This window comes from Xenopus laevis, chromosome 3S (genome assembly GCF_017654675.1).
Source record: "Xenopus laevis strain J_2021 chromosome 3S, Xenopus_laevis_v10.1, whole genome shotgun sequence".
NCBI classification, from domain to species: domain Eukaryota; kingdom Metazoa; phylum Chordata; class Amphibia; order Anura; family Pipidae; genus Xenopus; species Xenopus laevis.
In genome coordinates this window covers 9,021,863-9,044,867 of record NC_054376.1, presented here as the reverse complement: position 1 = coordinate 9,044,867, position 23,005 = coordinate 9,021,863, and the positions used below count along the sequence as shown (strand labels likewise).

Here is a 23,005-nt window from a genome sequence, read left to right as displayed (position 1 = left end):
TAGGAAATCTACAGTCATAATAAGGCGGAGTGCCTCTTGATTAACTAGGGCAAGGTCAATGCGGGATAATGCTGAGGTTCCAACAGTGAAGCAGGAGTACTGCTTAACGTTGGGGTGTTTGCACCTCCATGCATCAAGTAGTCCCGCACCTGCTATCCAGTTTGGAAAACTTGAGGAATCCTGGGCTAAAGGCCTGAGCCTGTCCATGGAAGAATCAGGGACTGCATTGAAATCCCCTAACCATACAGTCGGGAATTGCCCCAAATTAGCAACATGCATTAGTATCTCATCGAGAAGGAGTACAGTGAACGGGGGAGGGACATACACATTGATGATTATTAGGCATTGATTCAACAACAGGCACTTTAGGATTACATATCTACCTTTCGTGTCAGTTCGCAGGTCTTCTACCCCCAGACCTAGCCCCTTCCTAGTGAAAATTGCCACTCCTCTGGAATGCGAGGAGTATTCGGCATGATAAAGGCTGCCCACCCAAGCCCGTCTCAGTGCCAATACTCTTCGCCCCGTGAGATGAGTCTCTTGGAGCATACAGATATCTGCCCTTGTTTTTTTAAGATAGTCTAAAATAATAGAGCGTTTGATGCGGTCATTCACACCACGCGTGTTCCATGACACTATTTGTATCGTTTTTGGTCTAGACGCCATGACTATCCGTCCCACAGGGACCCAACCATAATCTTCAGGAAGAGACCTTGGCCAAGCTTGAAGCCCTGAGTAAATGTTGCAGGTAGAATTGTAAGACATAATAGCAAGAAAAACATACAAAACATGTAGACAGTAAGAAGCCCAACTTGAGTCAACAAGTTATCCCCCACCCGGTACCCCCCCCCAACCCGGGGATACATCAGTCCCTAAACAGAATATAACTTTAACCCCTAGGGGATGTGAACCAGTATGTCCCCCTAACTGCAGTAATGCCCTGTAGGGCCGTAAGAAGTGCTGCGCAAAAGCTCCATCTAACCAGTTATAATGATGGCAAGTGTCCAACGTAATTCAACCAAAAGTGGTCTCACCTTTCGGTATAGGAGGAGAAATAGAATATCAAAATACAACATAGTATGCAAGCAACGAAGATGCAATGAGTCAAAGAGATTGTCTGTTGGTGGTGAAGGAATCCAAATGCACCGCAGAATAAGTCATAAGCAGATGACTGGACCCGGACACACAAGGGAAGCATACAGAAAAAGACAGAAAAATTTCCAAACAGATGGTTGGCATGTAACACAGTATACGACCTGATAGAAAGCCTTCCACCGAGCTATGGATCAGGACGTCTGGGAGAGGAAGGTCGATGCTCTAACCACTGGATGATGTCGCCTGGGGCGTCAAAAAAAGAGCTTTTTCCCCATCCAGGATCCTCATTTTGGCAGGGTAAAGCATGGCATATTTAATCCCCCGCTCTCTCAATCTGCGGCGAGCCTCAGTGAACGTACCCCTTTTTTTCTGGATCGCAAGGGAAAAATCTGGATACAGAGAAACTCTCGCATTTTGAAAGGTAATGTCGCCTTTTTCTCTAGCAGCTCTCAATGCGGCATCCCGATCTCTGTAATTAAGCAACTTGAGGATCAGAGGCCTCGGTGGTGCTCCCGGAGGCAGTCGTCTGGCAGGGACCCGGTGCGCTCTTTCAACCACGAAGTGTTGGGAAAAGGTGGAGGGGCCCAACGTGTCTTGAAGCCATCTTTCAATGAAGTCTTCGGTTTTTGCCCCCTCACAACCTTCAGGCAGGCCCACTATTCTGAGGTTAGATCTACGGTTGCGGTTCTCCAGGTCGTCCACTCTAGAGGCCATAATCGTATGTTCCCTCTGAAGGAGTTGTACTTGTTGGGCGAGTGGACCCACCTCGTCCTCCAGCAGCCCAGTCCTGCGTTCCACCTCCGACGTGCGCTCTCGGACTGCCTGCAGGTCCTGCCTTAGGAGAGAAAGGTCAACACGCACCTCTTCAATTTTTGAAGTGAGGGTGGAGCTGGTAGCTGCGAGTTTGGTGGTAAGGACCTCTTTGGAGTCTGCGATTGCCTGCAGTAGGAGTTGAGTGTCTTGAGCCGCCGGCCCTGGATCAAGCGGAGCAACCACTGCTAAACCTTCTAGCTCGTCAGGATGAGCCGTGTCGTCACCCTGATGTGACTCTCGTGAAGCTTTAGTGGGTTTAGTATATCCATCAATCCGCTTCTGTGCAGCCTTTTTTTTCTCCATCTCTCCTCTGCAGGGACACCTTCTCTAGTGGGTTGCTTGTAGACAGGACCCGCAATAACCGATGGGTCAGGCAGCTCTTGCCCAGGATAATATCAGGGGTATGGAGCTAAGGCACAGCACCTTTGATTATTTCATTGTTGCAGTCACACTGCCCCCTTCAATGTGTGATCTCAGCTTGTATAGGACAGAACGCTAGTGGTAGGGTCCAGGCTATTAGATATGGCAGCCAAGTGAGCTCCCTCTGCAGGGCTGGGATGTGTAGGGCCTGATGCTCCACCCCTGCTGGGCTGTTGCACTATATGTTGGAGGGCCCAAACTGCTGACACAGCCGTGCATGGGCTGCTGCAGGCTGTAGAAGGATCCCCAGGGCTCCAGCACCACTCACCCCACTGTCCAGAGTCCCCACTATATCCTCTGCGACGTCCCCTAGGTGTTAAGAGGGGAACCGCGCTGGTGGTAGGGCCGCGGGCGGGTACCGCGATCACGCGAGGCCGCGGCTTCAGGCCCAGCGCTAGGCCGCAAACAGATCTCCTCGCCGACAAGCACTGGGTGATGCAGGCCTGCAGGCAACGGCTTCCGGATGGCTCCCCCACTCTCCCAAAGCGTACCGGATAGTTGTATATGGGCGCAGTGGGGAGGAAGAGACATAGGCAGGACTGGAGCCCCGGGAGCGCCTCAGATTGCGGCCATCAAGCTGCGTGGTTGGCCACGCCCCGACAGTAGAGCTTTTTAAACATAACTTTATGAAGAGACTGGACACCCGTAAAGAACCTGGCCGAGGAATTTCCAGCTATGAAAAATGTTACTTAAACGGGAACTGTCGCGAAAATGAAATTTTATATAAGCTTCCTCATACTGAAGTAAGAAACTTACTACAATCAATCAATTAAATTAAATTCTGCATTGTTTCTGAAATAAGTTTATCTTCACTATTCCTCTCTCAGCATCTGTTTCTCTTCATTCTGTCTTCATTCAGCAGTTGGGTGTCAGATGAATGATCCAATATATCTTATAGGGGGGCTTCCTTTCCTAGCAGATGTATTAGAGCTCACTCAAATAACTGATTCCAGTACAAACAAAATCTAACAAAATAACTGCCTTTTGCACAAATCCTGCATGTAAAGAGACATAATGTCTGGTGATTTTAATAGAGTGACCTCTAATACATGTTCTAGGCAAAAGGAAGCTCCTCTATAAGATATATTGGATCTAACTGTCAATTTTTGCGATAGTTCCCCTTTAAAGTAGCGTGTGATTTTTATTTGATATCCCCGGCATAGGCTCCCTTTCTAAGCACATTGGTGCTCAGGGTCGGACTGGAGCCTTGGGGGCCCACCAGGGCTGCAAAGGATGGGCCCTCCTGGCAATTCCCTGGGGGCCCCCTCTAGACCTACGACTCCCTGGCCTGGTGTTTGCTGTGTACTACGCTACGCGAACACATGGACAAGACACGCAAGATTGTTTCTTTAAAGGGCAGCAGGGAAACAGATCTGGGCCCACTGGGTTTTTCCCTGGTGTTCTGCCAGCCCAGTCCAACACTGTCAGTGCTGTGGGTTGTGGGTATGGGTCGTCAGGTCTCCAGGTCAGTTAGTGAGTCTCAATATAAGCAAGTTTTACTTCTGTTTTTTACACCTAAACCCAGTGCCGGGCTTGGCCAGCCAGGATGTACATGAACAAAAAGTACACACTCACTGGCCAGAGAGGGGACTGGACTAGGGGTATGAGGCACAGCAACCCACAACACACAATTAAACGCCTTTTGGGACCCCTATTTCCAAAGGCTACTAAACAACCAGAATAAAGCCCCACCAGCCTCACCTCACCATGGCTCACTTAGGTAGCGTAGAACAGGCAGGACCAAGTAACTGATTAGAATTGCGTCGGACTGGGGCTGCTGCCTTAAGAATCCCCACACCCCCCGGGCCCCCTGCCGCATCCATAAAGCCCCCTTCTGTCCCCCTAGCTATGATTAATAAAGACTTATTCATTTTACTTATATTTGTGGCCCTGTGGATTCCTGAGTGCCGAATAGCCCTGGCTTTTTTGTTTTGTACCATGAAACAACCCACCAGAACATATCACAAAAAGGTACTTAAAAATACACAATAAATATGTAAACATGAAAAGTGCAATATATACATATTTATGGTGTATTTTTAAGTGCCTTTTTGTGATATATAAGTCGTCTTGTCTCACTGTATATTCGTATATACTGCTGAGATGACAATAAAGTTTACCTTGACTTTGGCTATCAAGAAACGTTCATATCTATGTCAGCTGCTCGTGTTTTATGGAGAACTATAGGGCAATCTGAGTGGGGTGGTGGGACATAGTAAAAGTGAATTTAGTGTGCAATGTCACTACAGGGTACGAGTTGTGAGAAGGAGGTGGTAAGTACAGGGACCTAGTTCAGTTTTCAACATGTTCGGCACAAGGATCTCTCTGTCCTTCAGGCAGGACATTGCATTGCACATTCTCAACCCTGAGATATAATGGTGACAAGCAAAGTGTCCTCAACTTCAATATTGTAAGTCACAAGTGTTAGGAATATGGTTACCAACGGGATTGTGTGATAGCAAGTGAGTAGACATAACAGTATCATTAGAAGTTGCAAAGGGGAAAGCTCTAGACACATGAGTGTAGAATTAAACATTTTGGACAACAAATGCCCTTTCTCATGTTCTGGGTTAGCCTTGTAGAACACCCTTTCTCTCAAAACAGGTATTAGTAAATCAGACAAAGACTCCCTGATGTTTTATTGCTCAAATGGAGTTGAAGGGGCTAATTTATTAATACAGGCACTAGACGGCACCAATTAGACTAGGGCCGCCATTAGAATTCTGGAGCCTGTACAATAAAATTTTCTGGCACCCCGCCCACCCCAGCTGCCAAGCCCCACCCCAGATTCTGCCCACCCCCCCACCACAGTTAAAAGATCACACAAGTTAAAAAAGCCATTGATGGCGAGGGCCCCTTATAAGTTAAAAAAAAAAACTGTGGCTCCTTTCACGGCTTCATGACTTCAACTTTGTCTCCTTTTGCGGCTACGGGCCTTTTTGTGGCTTCATGACTTCAACTTTGGCTCCTTTCATGGCTTTGAGTCTTTTTGTGGCTTCATGACTTCAACTTTGGCTCCTTTTGTGGCTTCATGACTTCAACTTCGGCTCAATTCATGGCTTTGAGTCTTTTTGTGGCTTCATGACTTCAACTTCGGCTCCTTTCGTGGCTTCATGACTTCAACTTCATCTCCTTTCGCGACTTCACGACTTCAACTTTGCCTCTTTTTGTGGCTTTGGGTCTATTCGCGGCTTCGGGACTTTAATTTTGTCTCCTTTCGCGGCGGCGGGTCTTTTTGTTGCTTCATGACTTTAACTTCGGCTCCTTTCATGGCTTTGAGTCTTTTTGTGGCTTCATAACTTCAACTTCGGCTCCATTCATGGCTTTGGGTCTTTTTGTGGCTTTATGACTTCAACTTTGTCTCCTTTTGTGGCATCTGGTCTTTTTGTGGCTTCTTGACTTCAACTTCAGCTCCTTTCATGGCTTTGAGTCTTTTTGTGGCTTCATGACTTCAACTTTGGCTCCTTTCGTGGCTTCATGACTTCAACTTTGTCTCCTTTTGTGGCATCGGTCTTTTTGTGGCTTCTTGACTTTAACTTCAGCTCTTTTCGCGGCTTCATGACTTCAACTTCGGCTCCTTTCGCAGCTTCGGGTCTTTTAGTGGCTTCATGACTCCAATTTCGTCTCCTTTCACGGCTTCACGACTTCAACTTTGGCTCCTTTTGTGGCTTTGGGTCTATTTGCGCCTTCGGGACTTTAATTTTGGCTCCTTTCGCGGCGGGTCTTTTCGGGATTTGGCGATTCGGGATTTTGGCGGTTCGGGACTTCGGCAGGTGCGGACCAGCTTCGGTTAGGTTGGGCCCGGTACAACAGTACCCCCTGTGCCCCCCTGATGGCGGCCCTGAGTTAGACCTTAGCTTTCATTTTTCTTAAAGTTTTTTCATTTTTCAAACTTATAGTATTGTGTTACAAGTAAATTGTTGTGTGGCTGTTGCTGGTAACTGCAGTGGTGTAATTTAGCCCTTAGAAAAGAAGTTTTGGAGAAATTTCTTAAAAATAATTGATCCAAAGTGATTTATATTGCATTTAAAGTTAAACGATGATAAGGTCAAGGTTGGTCTTTAGACTTAAAGGAGAAGGAAACCCCCAGGGCGCTAAACCCCTCCCCCCCTCCCCTGTGCTGCCCCCCCTCCCTCCTCCCCCCTGGCCTACCTGTCCCCCTGGGCAAATGCCCCTAACTTTTTACTTACCCCTCTGCGCAGGTCCTGTCCCTGGAGTACGCAGTCGCCATCTTCTCCCACGCGCGTCTTCTTCCTGCTCTGATCGGCGTTTTCTGGCGCATGCGCAGTAGGAACAGGTACCGGTACGGCTCTACTGCGCATGCGCCGAATGTCACGAAGTGAAATCGGAAAACTTCGTGACATTCGGCGCATGCGCAGTAGAGCCGTACCGGTACCTGTTCCTACTGCGCATGCGCCAGAAAACGCCGATCAGAGCAGGAAGAAGACGCGCGTGGGAGAAGATGGCGACTGCGTACTCCGTGGACAGGAACTGCGCAGAGGGGTGAGTAAAAAGTTAGGGGCATTTGCCCAGGGGGACAGGTAGGCCAGGGGGGAGGAGGGAGGGGGGGCAGCACAGGGGAGGGGGGGAGGGGTTTAGCGCCCTGGGGGTTTCCTTCTCCTTTAAGCATAAGTATCCCTTATTTATGCAGTCTTAGCTAAATAAACAATCTCTTACAATAATAGATTTGCAATACAGTAGGACCAGAGAGCACTGCTCACAATCTAAAGGGTTGGTCAACTGAACTGTATTAGGAAGAAATATAGTTCAAAGTATTTCCCCATCTTTTAGCCTGTAGGACACAAATACACCACCACCCTCTTTCCCAGATGGCCCGTTGTAACAGTTACATTGTACCAGAGATGGTTTGTTTGCCGTTCTCTCAAGGTTGTTTTCAATGTAGGAGGCTTTCTCTTTCAAGTAACCTCTCCTGATACACAGCTTAGCCAGGACTAGCAAAAAACATGGTTCTCCCTCTTGACTACCCTTTTAGGGCCACCAGCTTGAAGAATTTAGTGGTAAGATTTGATTGACACATTTGCCCTTCGCAGGGGTATCCCAAAGCCCTGGCCACTTTGACCTCGAAGGAGTATGGTTTCCATTCCTGGATTTAGACATAAGTGGAAGAAATGAAACCTGTTGGAAATGAGTTTCACATTTCAACGAAAAGTAAATTTAGCTGCAGCAGGCACAGAACATGAACATTTTGTTACCGTTACTGCTCGGCGATCACAATTTGATAAGCGATTAGTTTCTGTATAGTTAGGTTTGAAATGCATCTTGGCAAATTGCGGCATCTGGTCTTAGAGAATCATTTATTTGCATTTTGACATTTTACAAGTGAGTTAAATCATAGTTAGTAACATAGTAAGTTAGGTTGAAAAAAGACACACGTCCATCAAGTTCAACCTTTTAACTCTATTTTAACCTGCCTAACTGTCAGTTGACCCAGAGGAAGGCAAAAAACCCTAGTGAAGCCACTCCAATTCGCCTCAGAGGGGACCCAGTCCCTGGATCAACTAAATCAATTAAACAAATTTACTGGAAAAGTTCCTGTAAAAAGAAACAACCTTTAGAAGACCACTCATGATCGATGGGACTGAAGTGGTGCATTTTGTCACCATGTTTCTCCCAAAGTTGGACAAAAAAAAGCACTATTTGCAGCTCTGTATCGTAAGTCATTTTATGAATGCTTTAATCTTTTATACTATTTTGGAGAATCTTTCCCCAGTGATATTTGGATAAGCCATGGTTGCCCAACAGTGTCTACAACCCTTTTGATGTTTACTGCCCGTTGGATATAAATGCCTTATACAGTAATATGCCCAATTATCAATATGATTATTCTGATTAGTGCTTATAGATATACTGGCACATATAAAGGAGACTGCTTACAAAACCTCATATAAATGCTAAATAGAATATTTTAGACTCCTGCCCCTATACCTCTACTTTGAGGCAATTTCTCATTTAATCCATTTTCTGTTTAGATTGAGATCTGTTATCCCTACGTGTCTATAAATAGTCTATGACCTGAGTAATCGGCACAGGACTGGACCCTGCTATTGTCAACTCCTTACAGTGAATCTGTTTCTGTAACAGCCCAATTATAGCCTTCATTACACCATCTGCCTGAAAGTCAATGCCGTATTCTGCTGTGAAATGATCTCTCTAGAACGAATCCTGCTACGAACGACACAAAGTAGATTAGGAGTTATTATGCTTATTACTGGTGTAGGAATGAAGCCAGAGCATTTCTAATGAGGAGAAGGCAAGTGTAGAAATAAACCATACACATGTTAAATGGCAAGAAATGTCTTTATTACTTCTTCCTGAAAAGAGGCCTGTAACCAGAAGCGAGAAATCGGGTGCATTCAAACAAAATGACCCTCATGGGAATATGATATTCTTGACTTTGACTTCTCTTAAACAAATATGTTGTTTAGTAGGTATAGTTGGGTATTATGAACTATAGGAAAGATGGTGCCTATAGTAACAGTCTCTGGGAAGGGAGTGTGACTGTGGGATAGCAGGTATAGTAGCGAGAGATGGTCTCTATAGTAACAGTGGATAATAGTCTCTGGGAAGGGAGTGTGACTGTGGGATAGCAGGTATAGTAGCGAGAGATGGTCTCTATAGTAACAGTGGATAATAGTCTCTGGGAAGGGAGTGTGACTGTGGGATAGCAGGTATAGTAGGGAGAGATGGTGCCTATAGTAACAGTGGGATAATAGTCTCTGGGAAGGGAGTGTGACTGTGGGATCGCAGGTATAGTAGGGAGAGATGGTGTCTATAGTAACAGTGTAAAATAGTCTCTGGGAAGCGAGTGTGACTGTGGGATAGCAGGTATAGTAGGGAGAGATGGTGCCTATAGTAACAGTGGGATAATAGTCTCTGGGAAGGGAGTGTGACTGTGGGATAGCAGGTATAGTAGGGAGAGATGGTGCCTATAGTAACAGTGGATAATAGTCTCTGGGAAAGGAGTGTGACTGTGGGATAGCAGGTATAGTAGGGAGAGATGGTGTCTATAGTTACAGTGGAAAATAGTCTCTGGGAAGCGAGTGTGACTGTGGGATAGCAGGTATAGTAGGGAGAGATGGTGTCTATAGTAACAGTGGATAATAGTCTCTGGGAAGGGAGTGTGACTGTGGGATAGCAGGTATAGTAGGGAGAGATGGTGCCTATAGTAACAGTGGATAATAGTCTCTGGGAAGGGAGTGTGACTGTGGGATAGCAGGTATAGTAGGGAGAGATGGTGCCTATAGTAACAGTGGATAATAGTCTCTGGGAAAGGAGTGTGACTGTGGGATAGCAGGTATAGTAGGGAGAGATGGTGTCTATAGTAACAGTGGAAAATAGTCTCTGGGAAGCGAGTGTGACTGTGGGATAGCAGGTATAGTAGGGAGAGATGGTGTCTATAGTAACAGTGGATAATAGTCTCTGGGAAGGGAGCGTGACTGTGGGATAGCAGGTATAGTAGGGAGAGATGGTGCCTATAGTAACAGTGGATAATAGTCTCTGGGAAGGGAGTGTGACTGTGGGATAGCAGGTATAGTAGGGAGAGATGGTGCCTATAGTAACAGTGGATAATAGTCTCTGGTAAGGGAGTGTGACTGTAGGATAGCAGGTATAGAAGGGAGAGATGGTGCCTATAGTAACAGTGGATAATAGCCTCCTGGAAGGGAGTGTGACTGTGGGATAGCAGGTATAGTAGGGAGAGATGGTGCCTATAGTAACAGACTCAGTGGATGATAGTCTCTGGGCAAAAAAAAAAATCCAATATAAACAGGGAAACAAACAAAACTGCTTGAGTTCTGCATAGGTGGGAAGTAAGGCGGGGGCTCCCCCTGCTGTTCATAAGTATGATTGTTTCCCTGCAGAGCAGTTAGGGACGGTCTGACAATTCCTATCCACAGCAATAAATGAAGGGAGATTTGCACTGCATACAGTCAGGTTTCTTATATAAATGGTGCACATATTTTTTTCATTAAAGAAAGTACCCCAGACCCCTGAGCTCACATGCTAATGTCCACATTTCTATCCAAACAGAGAATTCATCTGATTTCTTATCACAGGGGCCTTGCTCTGCTCCTGTAAGTACTGTATCATTTTTATGACCCTTTAATTAATGTTATAGTCTTCCAGGGTAATTGTTTAGAGAGGTCTATCCCCAAAGGTGCCATTTCCCCTGCCCTCACTAATGTCCATTTGCTCTTTTTCATGATTGTTTCTAATTCCTTTCCAGTTGTTCTGTGTCTCTTGTCAGACTCCATTCTGTGCCTGTAGACACGCTGATTTATTTGAAAGTTGAGAAGCAAATGTCTGAGCCATGTCCTGAAATGCAAACGAATACTTTAGTGGGACTACAATTGAATTGTACTAATTAACCATTTAGAAATGTGACTTTTACTGTATGTATTAAATTGTTCTTACTATGGATGTTTCAAAAAATTGTTCCTTTAGGAAATTGTTTCTGTTCTTTTGAAAAAGTCTGACTTTTTCGATTCAAGCCTCCATTAGAGGCTCAATCTCTTTTTAGGCAACCAATACACTGCTGTATCAGTCTTTCAGCCATAGTTTCAAGATTATCTAGGGCAGAGATCCCCAACCTTTAGAACCCATGAGAACATAAGTAACAGCTACAGCAACAGACGTAAAAGGAGTTGGGAAGCAACACAAGCATGAAAAATGTTCCTCGGGTGCCAAATCAGGGCTGTGATTGGCCATTTAGTAACCCCTATGTGGATTGTCAACCTACATTGAGGCTCTGTTTGGCAGTAGACCTGGTTTTTTTGCAATTTAAACTTACCTCCAAGCCTGGAATTCAAAAATAAGCACCTGCTTTGAGGCCACTGAGAGCAACATCCAAGGGGTTGTTGAGGAACATGTTGCTCATGAGCTACTGGTTGGGGATCACTGATCTAGGGTATTAAATATATTTACCCCTGATTTCATCCTCTTTGACCTCAAGTCGGGTTTCTAGGAGTAAACCAAATTATAAGTATCCCGAAAACCCTCCTTAAGACTATGACTCCTTCCACTGCTTCGAAGCCTCTGATGGGGCCTGCCCTCACTTTGGAAACTCTCACTCTAAAAAGGATAATAGTAAATAGTATTGTTGGGACAAGGTACAGCTTGTTTAGTCTGGGGCTTTAGTTCCTCTTCAAACTAATGCATTCTAAATACTCAAGGTGGAGTCCTGCAGTGGGTCGGTACCTGCGGCTTATCCGCAAAAAGAGTCGGTACACTGCTGAGGGTAGGATTTTCAGGTGCTGGCATAGATGCGGGTCGGGTTGTGGGTCTCATCTAATTTTCTTATCTTATATTACTGTATATTGTCTATATTTTAGTCCTATTAAAATTTTACAAAACTTGTTTCTGTCCCTCCCACTTTTGATGATGTAACTTCCGGTTTGCAGCAACATCGCTTCCTGTTTGATGGTGGTCAGCAGGTTGTGGGTCAGGTTGCGGATGAGGCAGTTGCGGGTCCGGGTCAGGTAGCGTATCAAAGTGGGTAAATATGCGGGTTTGGGTTTGTGCAGGACACTAACTCATGGAGCCTCTTCAACATAAGTAATGCTCAACATTTTGGAGGTTATTTATTAAAGTCCAAATCCAAAAAACTCAATTTTTTTTAAAACTATAAAATCCGATTTTTTTTTTGGTGGAAACCCCCCCCCCTGAAATTTATTATACCCTGAGGATGGAAAAAGTCTGAATCTGAAAATCCAGCAGTTCAGACCAGCTGAGATTGTATATCGATTAATGGGAGAGGTACATATACTATTTGGAGGTTTCTGTGGTCTGCGCTGGAATTAACCCAAAAAATCTGACTTTTATGGACTTTTCGGTCAGAAATCTAAAGAATTTCGGCTTTTTGGGAAAAATCTCACATGATTCAGATTTTTGCAAAATTTTTTTTTGTGTTTGTCACCGATCCAATTAATTGTGCTTTTTTAAGGGCTCTTACTGACGAGCGGTTGAAGCTGCGCTCCCCTGCGTTCCGTTTTTCTGCGTTCAGCCACAGGGGAGCGCAGGAATAGACGCATTTAGCATGTAGGCGCCGAACGCAGGTTGAGACACAACATGCTGCATTTTTGAAGCATTTAAAAAAGTGCAGCTTCAAGCGATCGTCAGTAAGAGCACTAATAATAAATAAGCTCCAATTGTGGATTCTAGTTTGGGCTGACTTTTTTTCTATTTAAATTTTATCGAAATAGTCGTATTTTGATAAATAAGGCCCTTTATTATAAAGCAAATGTTACTTTCCCTTTACTATTTTGTAAGGCTGCATTTTCGTGAGAATGCCCTTACCTGTCAGTAATTACAATTTAGAATTAGTTGTCCATTTGCCCAGATGCAGCACAGCTACGTCCCTCTATTGATTTACAATATTTGCATAAATCATTTCCCCCCTCCACCGGCTAAAGTGACTTCCTAGATTCAATTAAGAAATGATCTAGCTTCCACCTTTGGGTATCCCAGCACCTTGAGCCTTGGTGACTTGTGTTTACTATGGAGTCATTGGTGCAGAAATCTCAAGGACATCTGTGGTTTCAGGCGTCTTCTCTTTGAGAGTGTGACCTTCATCTGCCATCAATCAAAGGATTCACATCTCCAATCAGAGGAAGAAAGGCTGTTTATTGCTTACGGATTGCTAACATCGGCGTCTTCCAGATTCTGCCAGAACAGCACTTAGGTTCTTTGGATAATCCAATTTGTCCCTGGTTCCAATAAACATATCCCAAATCAGCTCAGAAACTGTAAAAGGGATACATTCATTTGGCAAGGGCAATCTGCCCCAAATCAGGTTTTTTTTTTTGCGGAATGAAAAAAAATTGTAGGATTTTCCCATTTCCATTAATGAAAACATTTTAATGGTTTTAAATAATTTGTTAATGTAATATGTATACATCCCTTTTTGCTCTCTGATTCTTGAAACAACTGGGGATGCACCAAATCCGCTATTGGGATTCGGGAAAATCCCTGAATCCTTCATGAAAGATTTGGTTGAATACCGAACTGAATCCAAATTCGAATTTGCATATGCAAATTAGGTGTGAGGAAGGAAAAAGTGGAAAAACATTTTTGTACTTCCTTGTTTTGTGACAAAAAGTCATGTGTGGAAGTGACATCATCAAAAGTGGGCAGGGACAGAAAAAAGTTTTGTAAAATTTTAGAAGGACCAAAATATAGACAATATAGTAGAAGATAAGAAATGTAATCTTGTCCTCTCACTACAAGGGCAATTTCTGTGCTTGGACCTTCCCTTTACGCTACCCTGGTTATTCCTCTGGTGCCTTTTATGTATTACTTGAAATAAAAAAGCTTAGGCTAAGGTTACATACAAAATAGACCTGGAGGACATTCTACTTAACGGATGCAGTGACCTTTGTTCTGTTGTGACAACCGTGTCACAGGTCAAAGGTGAACAGGTTTACTAGAAGGCTGACCATTCATTGGGTTTATTGATATTTCAGTATATCATTGGTTTGTTTTTGTTGTTCTGTTCTAACATACAGTGGCATGAGGACATGCTTAGATCTTTTACTCAATCAGGTGTCCAAGGTTGTGGGCCAGGATGCAGTAATTTAGCCTATTTAATCTATACAGACCCCTCGGGGGTCTTATTTGTGAACCTGATTAACAAAAGGTTTAAGAATTCATCATTATTGATGTTGAACTGAAGCCCCAAGATGTAGTCAAACATCAACAGTCATGGATTCGTAAAGTGTTTCTAATCCGTTTGACTGATAATTTGATTTGAGTGTTGCTCCTATCTCACATTAATTGCCTTATGGGAAACCAATAGCAAAGAACATAAATAGAAGCACACACAGAAGTCACACAACACAAAATAAACCCAGCTTTTATAAATGGGAGTATTGAGTCCTTTAAAGTGACGAATGACTGTGAGTCTACTCCATTAACTCATGTGGCAACTCCTTCAACTGAAGTTCTCTTTATCCTCCTTGTACAGTAATCAGAAACGATGCCAAGTCCTGGGGAATTCCCATGTTTCCTATAGGTTGAGTGGGAGGAATCTGAAGATGTACTGTATCTGTATATAGAATTGTAATAAATAGTTCTTGTGTGAATTAACTCAATTGGTTCTGCTGTGTGATCAGGTTTACCAGCATGCCATGCAAAGATCCAATATCTTCGTTGTCTTCCAGAGACTGGCAAAGGCTTCATTTATAGGAGTGTATTGCATGTGTCAATTAATATTGCTGTGTCTGTTTGGAACCATCTTTGATGAGGGCATGCCGAAGTTCAACTGCTGGCCAATTACAACATTAGAACATTTGCAGGTAAGGTTTCCATTTTTTCTGGAGACAATACTTGCCTTCTTATATTTTAATCTTTCTTACTGGCCAGATCCACAAGGCAAGTTCAACCTGTAGCTTATAAGAGCAACACAGTAGAGCAGGGATCCCGAACCAGTGGCTCATGAGCAACATGTTTCTCAACAACCTCTTGGATGTTGCTCCCAGTGGCCTCAAAGCAGGAGCTTCTTTTGGAATTCCTGGTTTGGGGACAAGTTTTGGTTGCATAAAAACCAGGTGCATTGCCAAATATAAGCTCCTGTAGGCTGCCAGTCCACATAGGGGCTACCAAATAGCCAATCACAGCCCATATTTAGCATCCCAGGGACTTTTTCATACTTGTGTTGCTCCCCAACATTTAAAGTTGCTCAAAGATAAAAAAAAGGTTGGGGACCCCTGCAGTAGAATAATCACAAGGCTAGGCCAACCCATAGCCAATCAGAGCTTCAAAACAGGACCAACTGAACCCGTAGACAATGTACCCATTCAGTCTCCTCTAGAAATCTGAGGGCATCTACACACATTGAAACCAGGGAACACAAGCAAAATCAGCCTGAGCTTCCTTAGTGGGTTGTATGAACTAAATTGGGATCCAAAGTCATTATCAATTCTGGGTACTGAAAGTGATGCCATTAACACACAAATATGGTAAATGTTTCTTAGGGGGTATTGGTTATTACAATGGAATTCTGGGGGGAAACATTGCACAATGGGTAAAACATGATGATTTGCTTCCATTTTTTTTTATACTTTACACTACTTTGAAGTTCCTTTGGTATTTGAACTGCATATTAAGTAAAATATTTAGTATTTTGGTCAAATTTAAGGATTTGGTAGAATGGTACATCCCTAGTTGAAAAGTCCATGCACAGGGGCAAATAGTACATTGCTTAGAATTGAGGCTGGTGCTTTTAATCAAGGCAGTTTGTGTCTGTATTTGCACTTTGCTTTGTAAATTGTAATTAATACACACATTGTACTATGCTTTTACCCATAATACCTTCTGTAAATGGCTACATTGAACTACATTTATACAAGCAATACATTCCAATAAGCAAACTCTAATTGCATCCATATATTTAAATGTATGATACCACATTCCATAGGCTAATTATATCTACTGCAATCAAGTGCAGTGATTGTGTATAGGAACACTGATTTGGGCAGGACACTAGTATTCATACTAAAAATTCAGCTTGTACAATAACAACATGGAAAGGAAGTTCTCCCCATGGTCAATTTGGTGTTAGTTCAAGGTTGCCTTGTGCTGGACTTTTTGCAACAAATAAATGTTTTGCACCTACAGGTATAGGATCCGTTATCCAGAAACCCATTATCCAGAAAGCCCCGTAAACGGAAAGGCCATCTCCTATAGACATTTTATCCAAATAATCCAAATTGTTAAAAATTATTTCCTTTTTCTCTGTAATAATAAAACAGTAACTTGTACTTGATCCCAACTAAGATATAATTAATCCTTATTGGAGGCAAAACCAGCCTATTGGGTTAATTTAATGTTTACATGATTTTCTAGTAAACTTAAGGTATGGAGATCCAATTTACAGAAATATCCGTTATCCGGATATCCCCAGGTCCCGAGCATTCTGGATAACAGGTCCCATAGCTGTAGTAATAAATAATATTTGACTTCCAAATAAAATCACCAAAAATATTTCCATTTTTACTCAAATTCATTGATGAACAATTTTAATAACAATTTTAATAGAGAGGCCGTAATATACTTATTTCCCAGTAAAGTCGGCAGCAACTCTTTCAATGTATAAAAACCTTATAACTGAGAAATTCTGATAAATAAATTGCCATTATTAAGCTTCTTCTTTCCTGAGACCAAACTAGACAGAGCAGCTTGGCCAGTGCTGAATTGAATGTCAGTGTCAATCACTCGGCCCTCTGAGACTTAAAGGGATAAGAGGCATGTGCACATTTTGCTATTTAAGACGGTGTCAGAATGCTAGATATTAGGATGGCTCAAGTGTAAGAACTATAATTAATGACCAAATTAAGCTTGACCTTGGGAAAAGCAGAAAAATGTTTCTAATGAGGCTTGTGGTGCCCTGGGTGAGCTCCTAGGAGCAAGTACAGATGTGCACCTGTTTGCCAAGCCCAGCTCTGTGGATCACTCTTTTCTTTAAACATTTTTAGAAGATCTCATTTGTTCCAGTCTTTCACTGAGATGACCCCTGAGAAATTTTCAGGGACCTCTAATTACCAAAGTTGGAATAGAGAGCGAGATTGAGAGAAAGAGAAAACAAGAGACAGACAGATATAAAGATGGGTAGATAGATCATCTCATAGATAGATAGATAGAAGATGATCACATAGATAGATCATCACATAGATAGATAGATAGATAGATAGATAGACAGATCGATAGACAGATAGATAATAGATTGTCACACAGACAGATAGAAAGACAGATAGACAGGCAGACAGACAGATAGATAAATAGATTGTAACACAGATAGATAGATAGATAATTGTCGCACAGACAGATAGACAGATAGATAGACAGATAGATAGATTGATAGATAGATAGATTGATAGATAGACAGATAATAGATTGTCACACAGACAGATAAAGAGATAGATAAACAGACAGATAGACAGATAGACAGATAGACAGACAGAAAGACAGGCAAACAGACAGATAGATAAATAGATTGTAACATAGATAGATAGATCATAGATTGTCACACAGACAGATAGAAAGATAGATAGACAGACAGATAATATATTGTCACACAGACAGATAAAGAGATAGATAAGCAGACAGATGGACAGATAGACACACAGGCAGACAGACAGACAGATAGATAAATAGATCGTAACACAGATGATATAGATAGATTGAGAATAGATATACAGTATATGTAATGAGAGATGTCCAAACAGAAAGTAGATAGATCACTAACAGATGACAGACAGGTAGACAGATTGACAGGACATGGACACAAATAAACATACAGATGTACACACTCAAATTCATTGGCATAGCCGTACTGATACACAGATACACACGCTTGCACACAGATATGGATACACACAAAATCTTGTAGGGTTGAAATGCAAGTAGCACTTTGCTACACAAGGTTTTTGCAGTGGCTAACGGTCTTGCTTTTTTTATTTGCCTCCATAGAATTTATATTGGGAGGCAGAGATGGCTACCCACTGACAGGTCCCTGGAGTGCCCATCGCTGCACTGGAGTTATGGCTAATGCTCATTCTCACACATGACCTCCTTTTCACTCCAGTTGGCATTGACTTGCTACTTTCTGCTGCTCCATTGGGCTGAGTGCAAGGGATGGCAGAAATATCAGAGGTGGCTGCTTGTGGAGTGACACACCCCCTGTTATTTGGTGTCTGGACGTCAGAGAGTGGGGCGGGAGAGACATTGGAATTGCTCCTGGCTCAGTGACTGTCAGCTCAGTGACTGTCAGCCCAGTGTAGCAGCAGCACAAGGAGAGGGGAACACACAGAAGGGAATATCACATTGGAGTGTGTGCATGCAACAGACTGCTGAGTGCATCACTGCAAAGAGCAACAACAAGAATGGCTGCAACAACCGTAAGCACAGGAAATGCAACGTGAGACACATCATTGATTGGATGTCTGCACCCCTATTATATCATATGTGATATGAAAGCTTGAAGAGGAAAATGCTTTCCAACATCAGACGAGCCCTGCACAGAGCTGCCAGGCAAAGGAACCTATTAGCAAGCCAGGCGCTGTGAGCATTGTTGGGCTGTGGTTTTTTTTGTTCAGTCAACCTGTAGCTGAGGTGAGAATCCGGATCCCAGTACTAACAGCGACCAGGGAAGGGGGCTGGTCTCCTCTTGAACTGGGAGACATGACTGTGGTTTCAGGGGACAACGTGGATGAGACGCTGGTGTCCCTGAGTGCTCTCGGTCAGGAGGGTTACGATCCAGACAGAGCCACCCAGGACTGCTGTGAAAGGGTGGTCATCAATATCTCCGGGCTTCGGTTTGAGACCCAGCTTAGGACCCTGTCTCAATTCCCCCAAACCTTGCTCGGGGATCCCAGGAAAAGGATGCGCTTTTTTGACCCCTTAAGGAACGAGTACTTCTTTGATCGCAACCGCCCGTCTTTCGATGCTATATTGTACTATTACCAGTCAGGAGGAAGGCTGCGCAGACCTGTCAATGTCCCTGTTGACATTTTCTTGGAAGAGATCAAGTTCTATGAACTGGGAGAGGAAGTGATTGAAATATTTCGGGATGATGAAGGGTTTATCAAAGAAGAAGAAAGACCTTTGCCTGAGAACGACTTCCATAGGCAGATCTGGTTGCTGTTTGAATATCCTGAGAGCTCAGGACCTGCCAGGGGCATTGCCATTGTCTCTGTCCTCATCATCCTTATCTCTATAGTCATCTTCTGCTTGGAAACTCTCCCTGAATTCAGGGAGGAAGCCAGGCAGGCGAGTGGACAACCTGCGGGCAACAGCACTCGCATACCGAATAGCAGCCCTTTCACTGACCCTTTTTTTCTCACGGAGACACTGTGCATCATCTGGTTCTCCTTTGAGCTTCTCGTGAGGTTCTTTGCTTGCCCAAGCAAGCCAGCTTTCTTCAAGAATATGATGAATGTTATTGACATTGTGGCCATAATCCCATATTTCATCACCCTAGGCACTGAGCTGGCTGAGCAACAAGGCAGCAACGGGCAGCAGGCAATGTCCTTGGCTATTCTGAGGGTCATCCGCCTGGTACGAGTCTTCAGGATATTTAAACTCTCCAGGCATTCCAAAGGACTCCAGATCTTAGGAAAGACACTTCAGGCTAGCATGAGGGAATTGGGGCTTCTCATATTCTTCCTCTTTATCGGTGTCATTTTGTTCTCCAGTGCAGTTTATTTTGCAGAGACGGATGACCCTGAATCTTTGTTCACAAGCATACCTGATGCCTTCTGGTGGGCTGTCGTGTCCATGACCACTGTTGGCTACGGAGACATGTACCCTATGACCATAGGTGGAAAGATAGTGGGATCTCTATGTGCCATAGCTGGGGTATTGACCATTGCCCTACCAGTTCCCGTTATAGTATCAAATTTTAACTACTTCTACCATAGGGAGACTGATCACGAGGAGCAGTCTCAATACACCCATGTGACATGCGGCCAACCATCCTCCTATGGAGATCTAAAAAAGAGTGAGAGCAAGCAGTCATTTAACAGATCAGACTACATGGAAACAGAGGAAATAGATGACATGAGATATGGTCACTACACTGCAAACCAACACTATGCAGAACCCAAAAAACTAACAGATGTATGACCTGTTGTTGTTCAGTTCTTGATTTTCTTCTAGATGGGCCAAACAGGTGGGTGAGTACAAAGTACTGTCCAACAGCCCGGCACTGAAAAGCATATGGCTGTTCAAGGTGTTATAGTTTATATCAGCACAGGGGAAGCCAACCACGGAGCTTGGAATACTGTTGGGTGTGATGTACTCCATCAAGATCTTAAACAATAACAATACCCTAACATATCTACCTTACAAACCAAGTCAACTGTATGAATGAAATAGTTCTGCCCCTCCAGTACAGGGACTGTCCTATGTGATTTGCTTGGCACACGTTAAGGGCAGCTAAGGATTAGTATTTCCCACAGAATATTTATCAACAGATTCCATGCCTGGCACATCATTTCTATGGTATTAACAGCTAGCAATGGATATTTGCAACGGTGCCATGTCTTATGTGGAATGGAAACCCTGCTTAACAACAGTGTATTTTATCAAGGACTTTGAAGAACAGCTGTGGTTGGGAGCCGACAAATGCAAACAACAACGTAGCTCCCATTTGAATTCCCTGGCTCAGTCTTGACCCTCTACATGGATGGGTGTTTTGTGGGTACTTATTTAAAAGCACTTTATAGGGACACATTCATTCATGGAAACCACCACCCCTTAAAAAGGAGACAACAAAATCTTTATTGATTCATAATCTCACCTCGATGTAGAAGCATCTGCAATTTTTGCACATATATTTTTTTGTTTACATCGATGCCGGCACTGGCATTCAAACCCTTTTCTTTGGCTGCTGGAGATTTCAGAACTTCTTTCTAGCTGGGGAAAGGGTCACTTTAGTTGGACTATATTCAATTTTATTTTTTAATTTTGCTACCAAATAGTCATATTTGTAAGTGCCTTCATGTGCAAGGTAAAACTCCAGGTTGTATTATGTTCAAGTGGTTCATCAATCTGCCATGTATTGTATTCAGAGCTGACTTTAGTAGTGGCCCAATTAGCACAACATTTATGTAGGAGGGCAAGCTGAGCAACAGTTGCTATCTTGCCCTACTGTTTAAATATTGTCTAACATAATAGAACAGGATAGAGACAACAGGGCAAGATGGAGACATCATCACTCTATCTTCTGTGGCCATCTTGCTTTGCAATATCTGCCATCAACCAACATTCTCTTCCTACCTGTTCCTTTTCCATTGCCCAATCTTTAATAGTGGGCCTAACAGAACAATATTTATGTAGTAGGGTAAGTGGAGCAAGAGTTGCCATCTTGCTCCACTGTTGTCCCAGTTTGTCTAAAAAGGACGGAGACAGTAAGGCAAGGTGATGCGATTAACAGTCTATGTTCTGTAGCCATTTTGCTCCATTTTGCACTCTTCCTAACTGTTCCTTGGGGCTTTAGGCGGTTACCCCTCTGATGGATATAACTTTAGAACTATGGACTGTGACTTATTACAAAAGGAGGCCGTTTGTAGGATAGATGTATTGAGGTCAACTACAGTCCTGTGTATATATCAAAGTAAAGTCAATGGAATCTCTAAATTATGATGAATCCAGTGGTTCCCAGATCAATGATCCCTAATAGACGGTGTTCTAAAGATAGCCCAGACCTTTGGTCAGCTGATGCCCTATTGTACCCCTGTTGCACAGGTTGATATATATCACAATGGCTGGTAAGTTAGAACAATTGAATTGAAATAAAAAGCCCTAGATGGGAACCACTAGATTAACTATCTTAATGTCAAGGAAACCATTCGTCTTGCTCTACTTTCACTGTGTTTTTATTGGTGCCTAGTATTTTTTTTTTCACGTCCCTTGGAAAAAAAAAACACTTAATCATGCTCCCATTTAAGGAGATGGGGGGGGATGCTGCTTAAGTAAAAAGGGAAATGCCATACTTCATACTGCGGTGTGTTATGTTGTCTTTAGTTCACCGTTTACATGCAAAGATTAGGAATAAATGCATGTTATTTATCATTGCCCTTTTGTTATTTATTTTTGAAGCCATGGCGCGTACAGTCTACTGGTTATATTGGGTCACTGGGGAGGAAGTATAAATATACCCCATTAAAATATGTGTTTATGATGTACTTTTTATTAAATGAAGATGGGGTTGCTTTTCCTTTGCTTTTTACATTTTTTTTTTAAAAATATGTGTGAGCTGCCCTATTGGTTGTCTTAGCGGTGGAAGGGATGGTCTCTAACCTGTGAGGCAACATTATGTTTTGACGCCTGCCCTAATTCCCTATTGTGGTTCTATGCCCAGCTCTAACTACTTATTATTATGGCTCTTTGAGGCAACATTATGCTTGGACCTTCCGTTCCTCTTGCCCTGGTCACCCTATGACTCAGTCTTCTCACCTGCAACTGTAGCTCTTTGGGGCAACATTATGCATAGACTTTCCTACCATCCTGCTCTATTGTCAACCTATGTCCTAGTCTTCCTACCTATAACTGTGGGACAATATTATATTTGGATTCTTCTGCCTTGTTGCCCTATCATCCCCCTATGTCCTAGTCTTCCTATGCTATGCCCTATGGATTCCTATGTCACACGCTAATGGTGCCATATTTACCTCTGGGATAGGAAGCAATATGACTGCTCTCACTCATGTATATATGCAGAATACCGAGAAGGGTTGCTCTTTGTGCACAACATCCTACTTTCTATTTCAGGAGAATAAATGGAAGTTAAAGCCTGTGTATAAATAGGGCATATTTTCCCCTACGTGGCTCTGAGGAGGGGATACAAACACACACTCGTATATATGTATTCTTGGCACCAGCCACACAATGTATCCGCAATGTCACCAGATACAAAGCTCTGGGAGTCTGATGGCACACTACAGAGATATACAAGCTCTAAAGATGGATGTTTTGTGTGTTCAGTTGATTTAAAGGGATTTTCTTTCCTGTGCTGAATCCCATAAATAGAACAAGGTATGATAACACTGCGTGCAGCAAACATCTTTTTTTCTGTCCATATACATAGCAGTGGGAGGTACCATATTGCTTCCTAGGCACAGGCATTCTCCATAAACCCATAAATACAGCAGATGCCTTTGCA

General features: G+C 43.2%; 1 protein-coding gene and 1 long non-coding RNA gene across 2 annotated transcripts in view; one reads left to right on the top strand and one right to left on the bottom strand.

Moving 5' to 3' along the window:
• Positions 1-10,253: 10,253 nt before the first annotated feature.
• LOC121402100 overlaps positions 10,254-23,005 on the bottom strand; it is a 64,475-nt gene continuing 51,723 nt past the window's right edge. The window contains exon 3 of the long non-coding RNA XR_005966542.1: positions 10,254-10,662. This is a non-coding gene — a long non-coding RNA (uncharacterized LOC121402100). The remainder of the gene's footprint in view (positions 10,663-23,005) is intronic.
• Positions 17,672-21,917, top strand: kcna6.S (potassium channel, voltage gated shaker related subfamily A, member 6 S homeolog). The gene has a single exon (XM_018254870.2). It carries the CDS (start codon positions 18,523-18,525, stop codon positions 19,963-19,965), a length of 1,443 nt encoding a protein of 480 aa, XP_018110359.1. The 5' UTR covers positions 17,672-18,522; the 3' UTR covers positions 19,966-21,917.

What these genes read in the sequence shown, in the direction of transcription:
- kcna6.S (XM_018254870.2), top strand. Translation starts at nt 18,523, where the DNA reads ATGACTGTGGTTTCAGGGGACAACGTGGATGAGACGCTGGTGTCCCTG.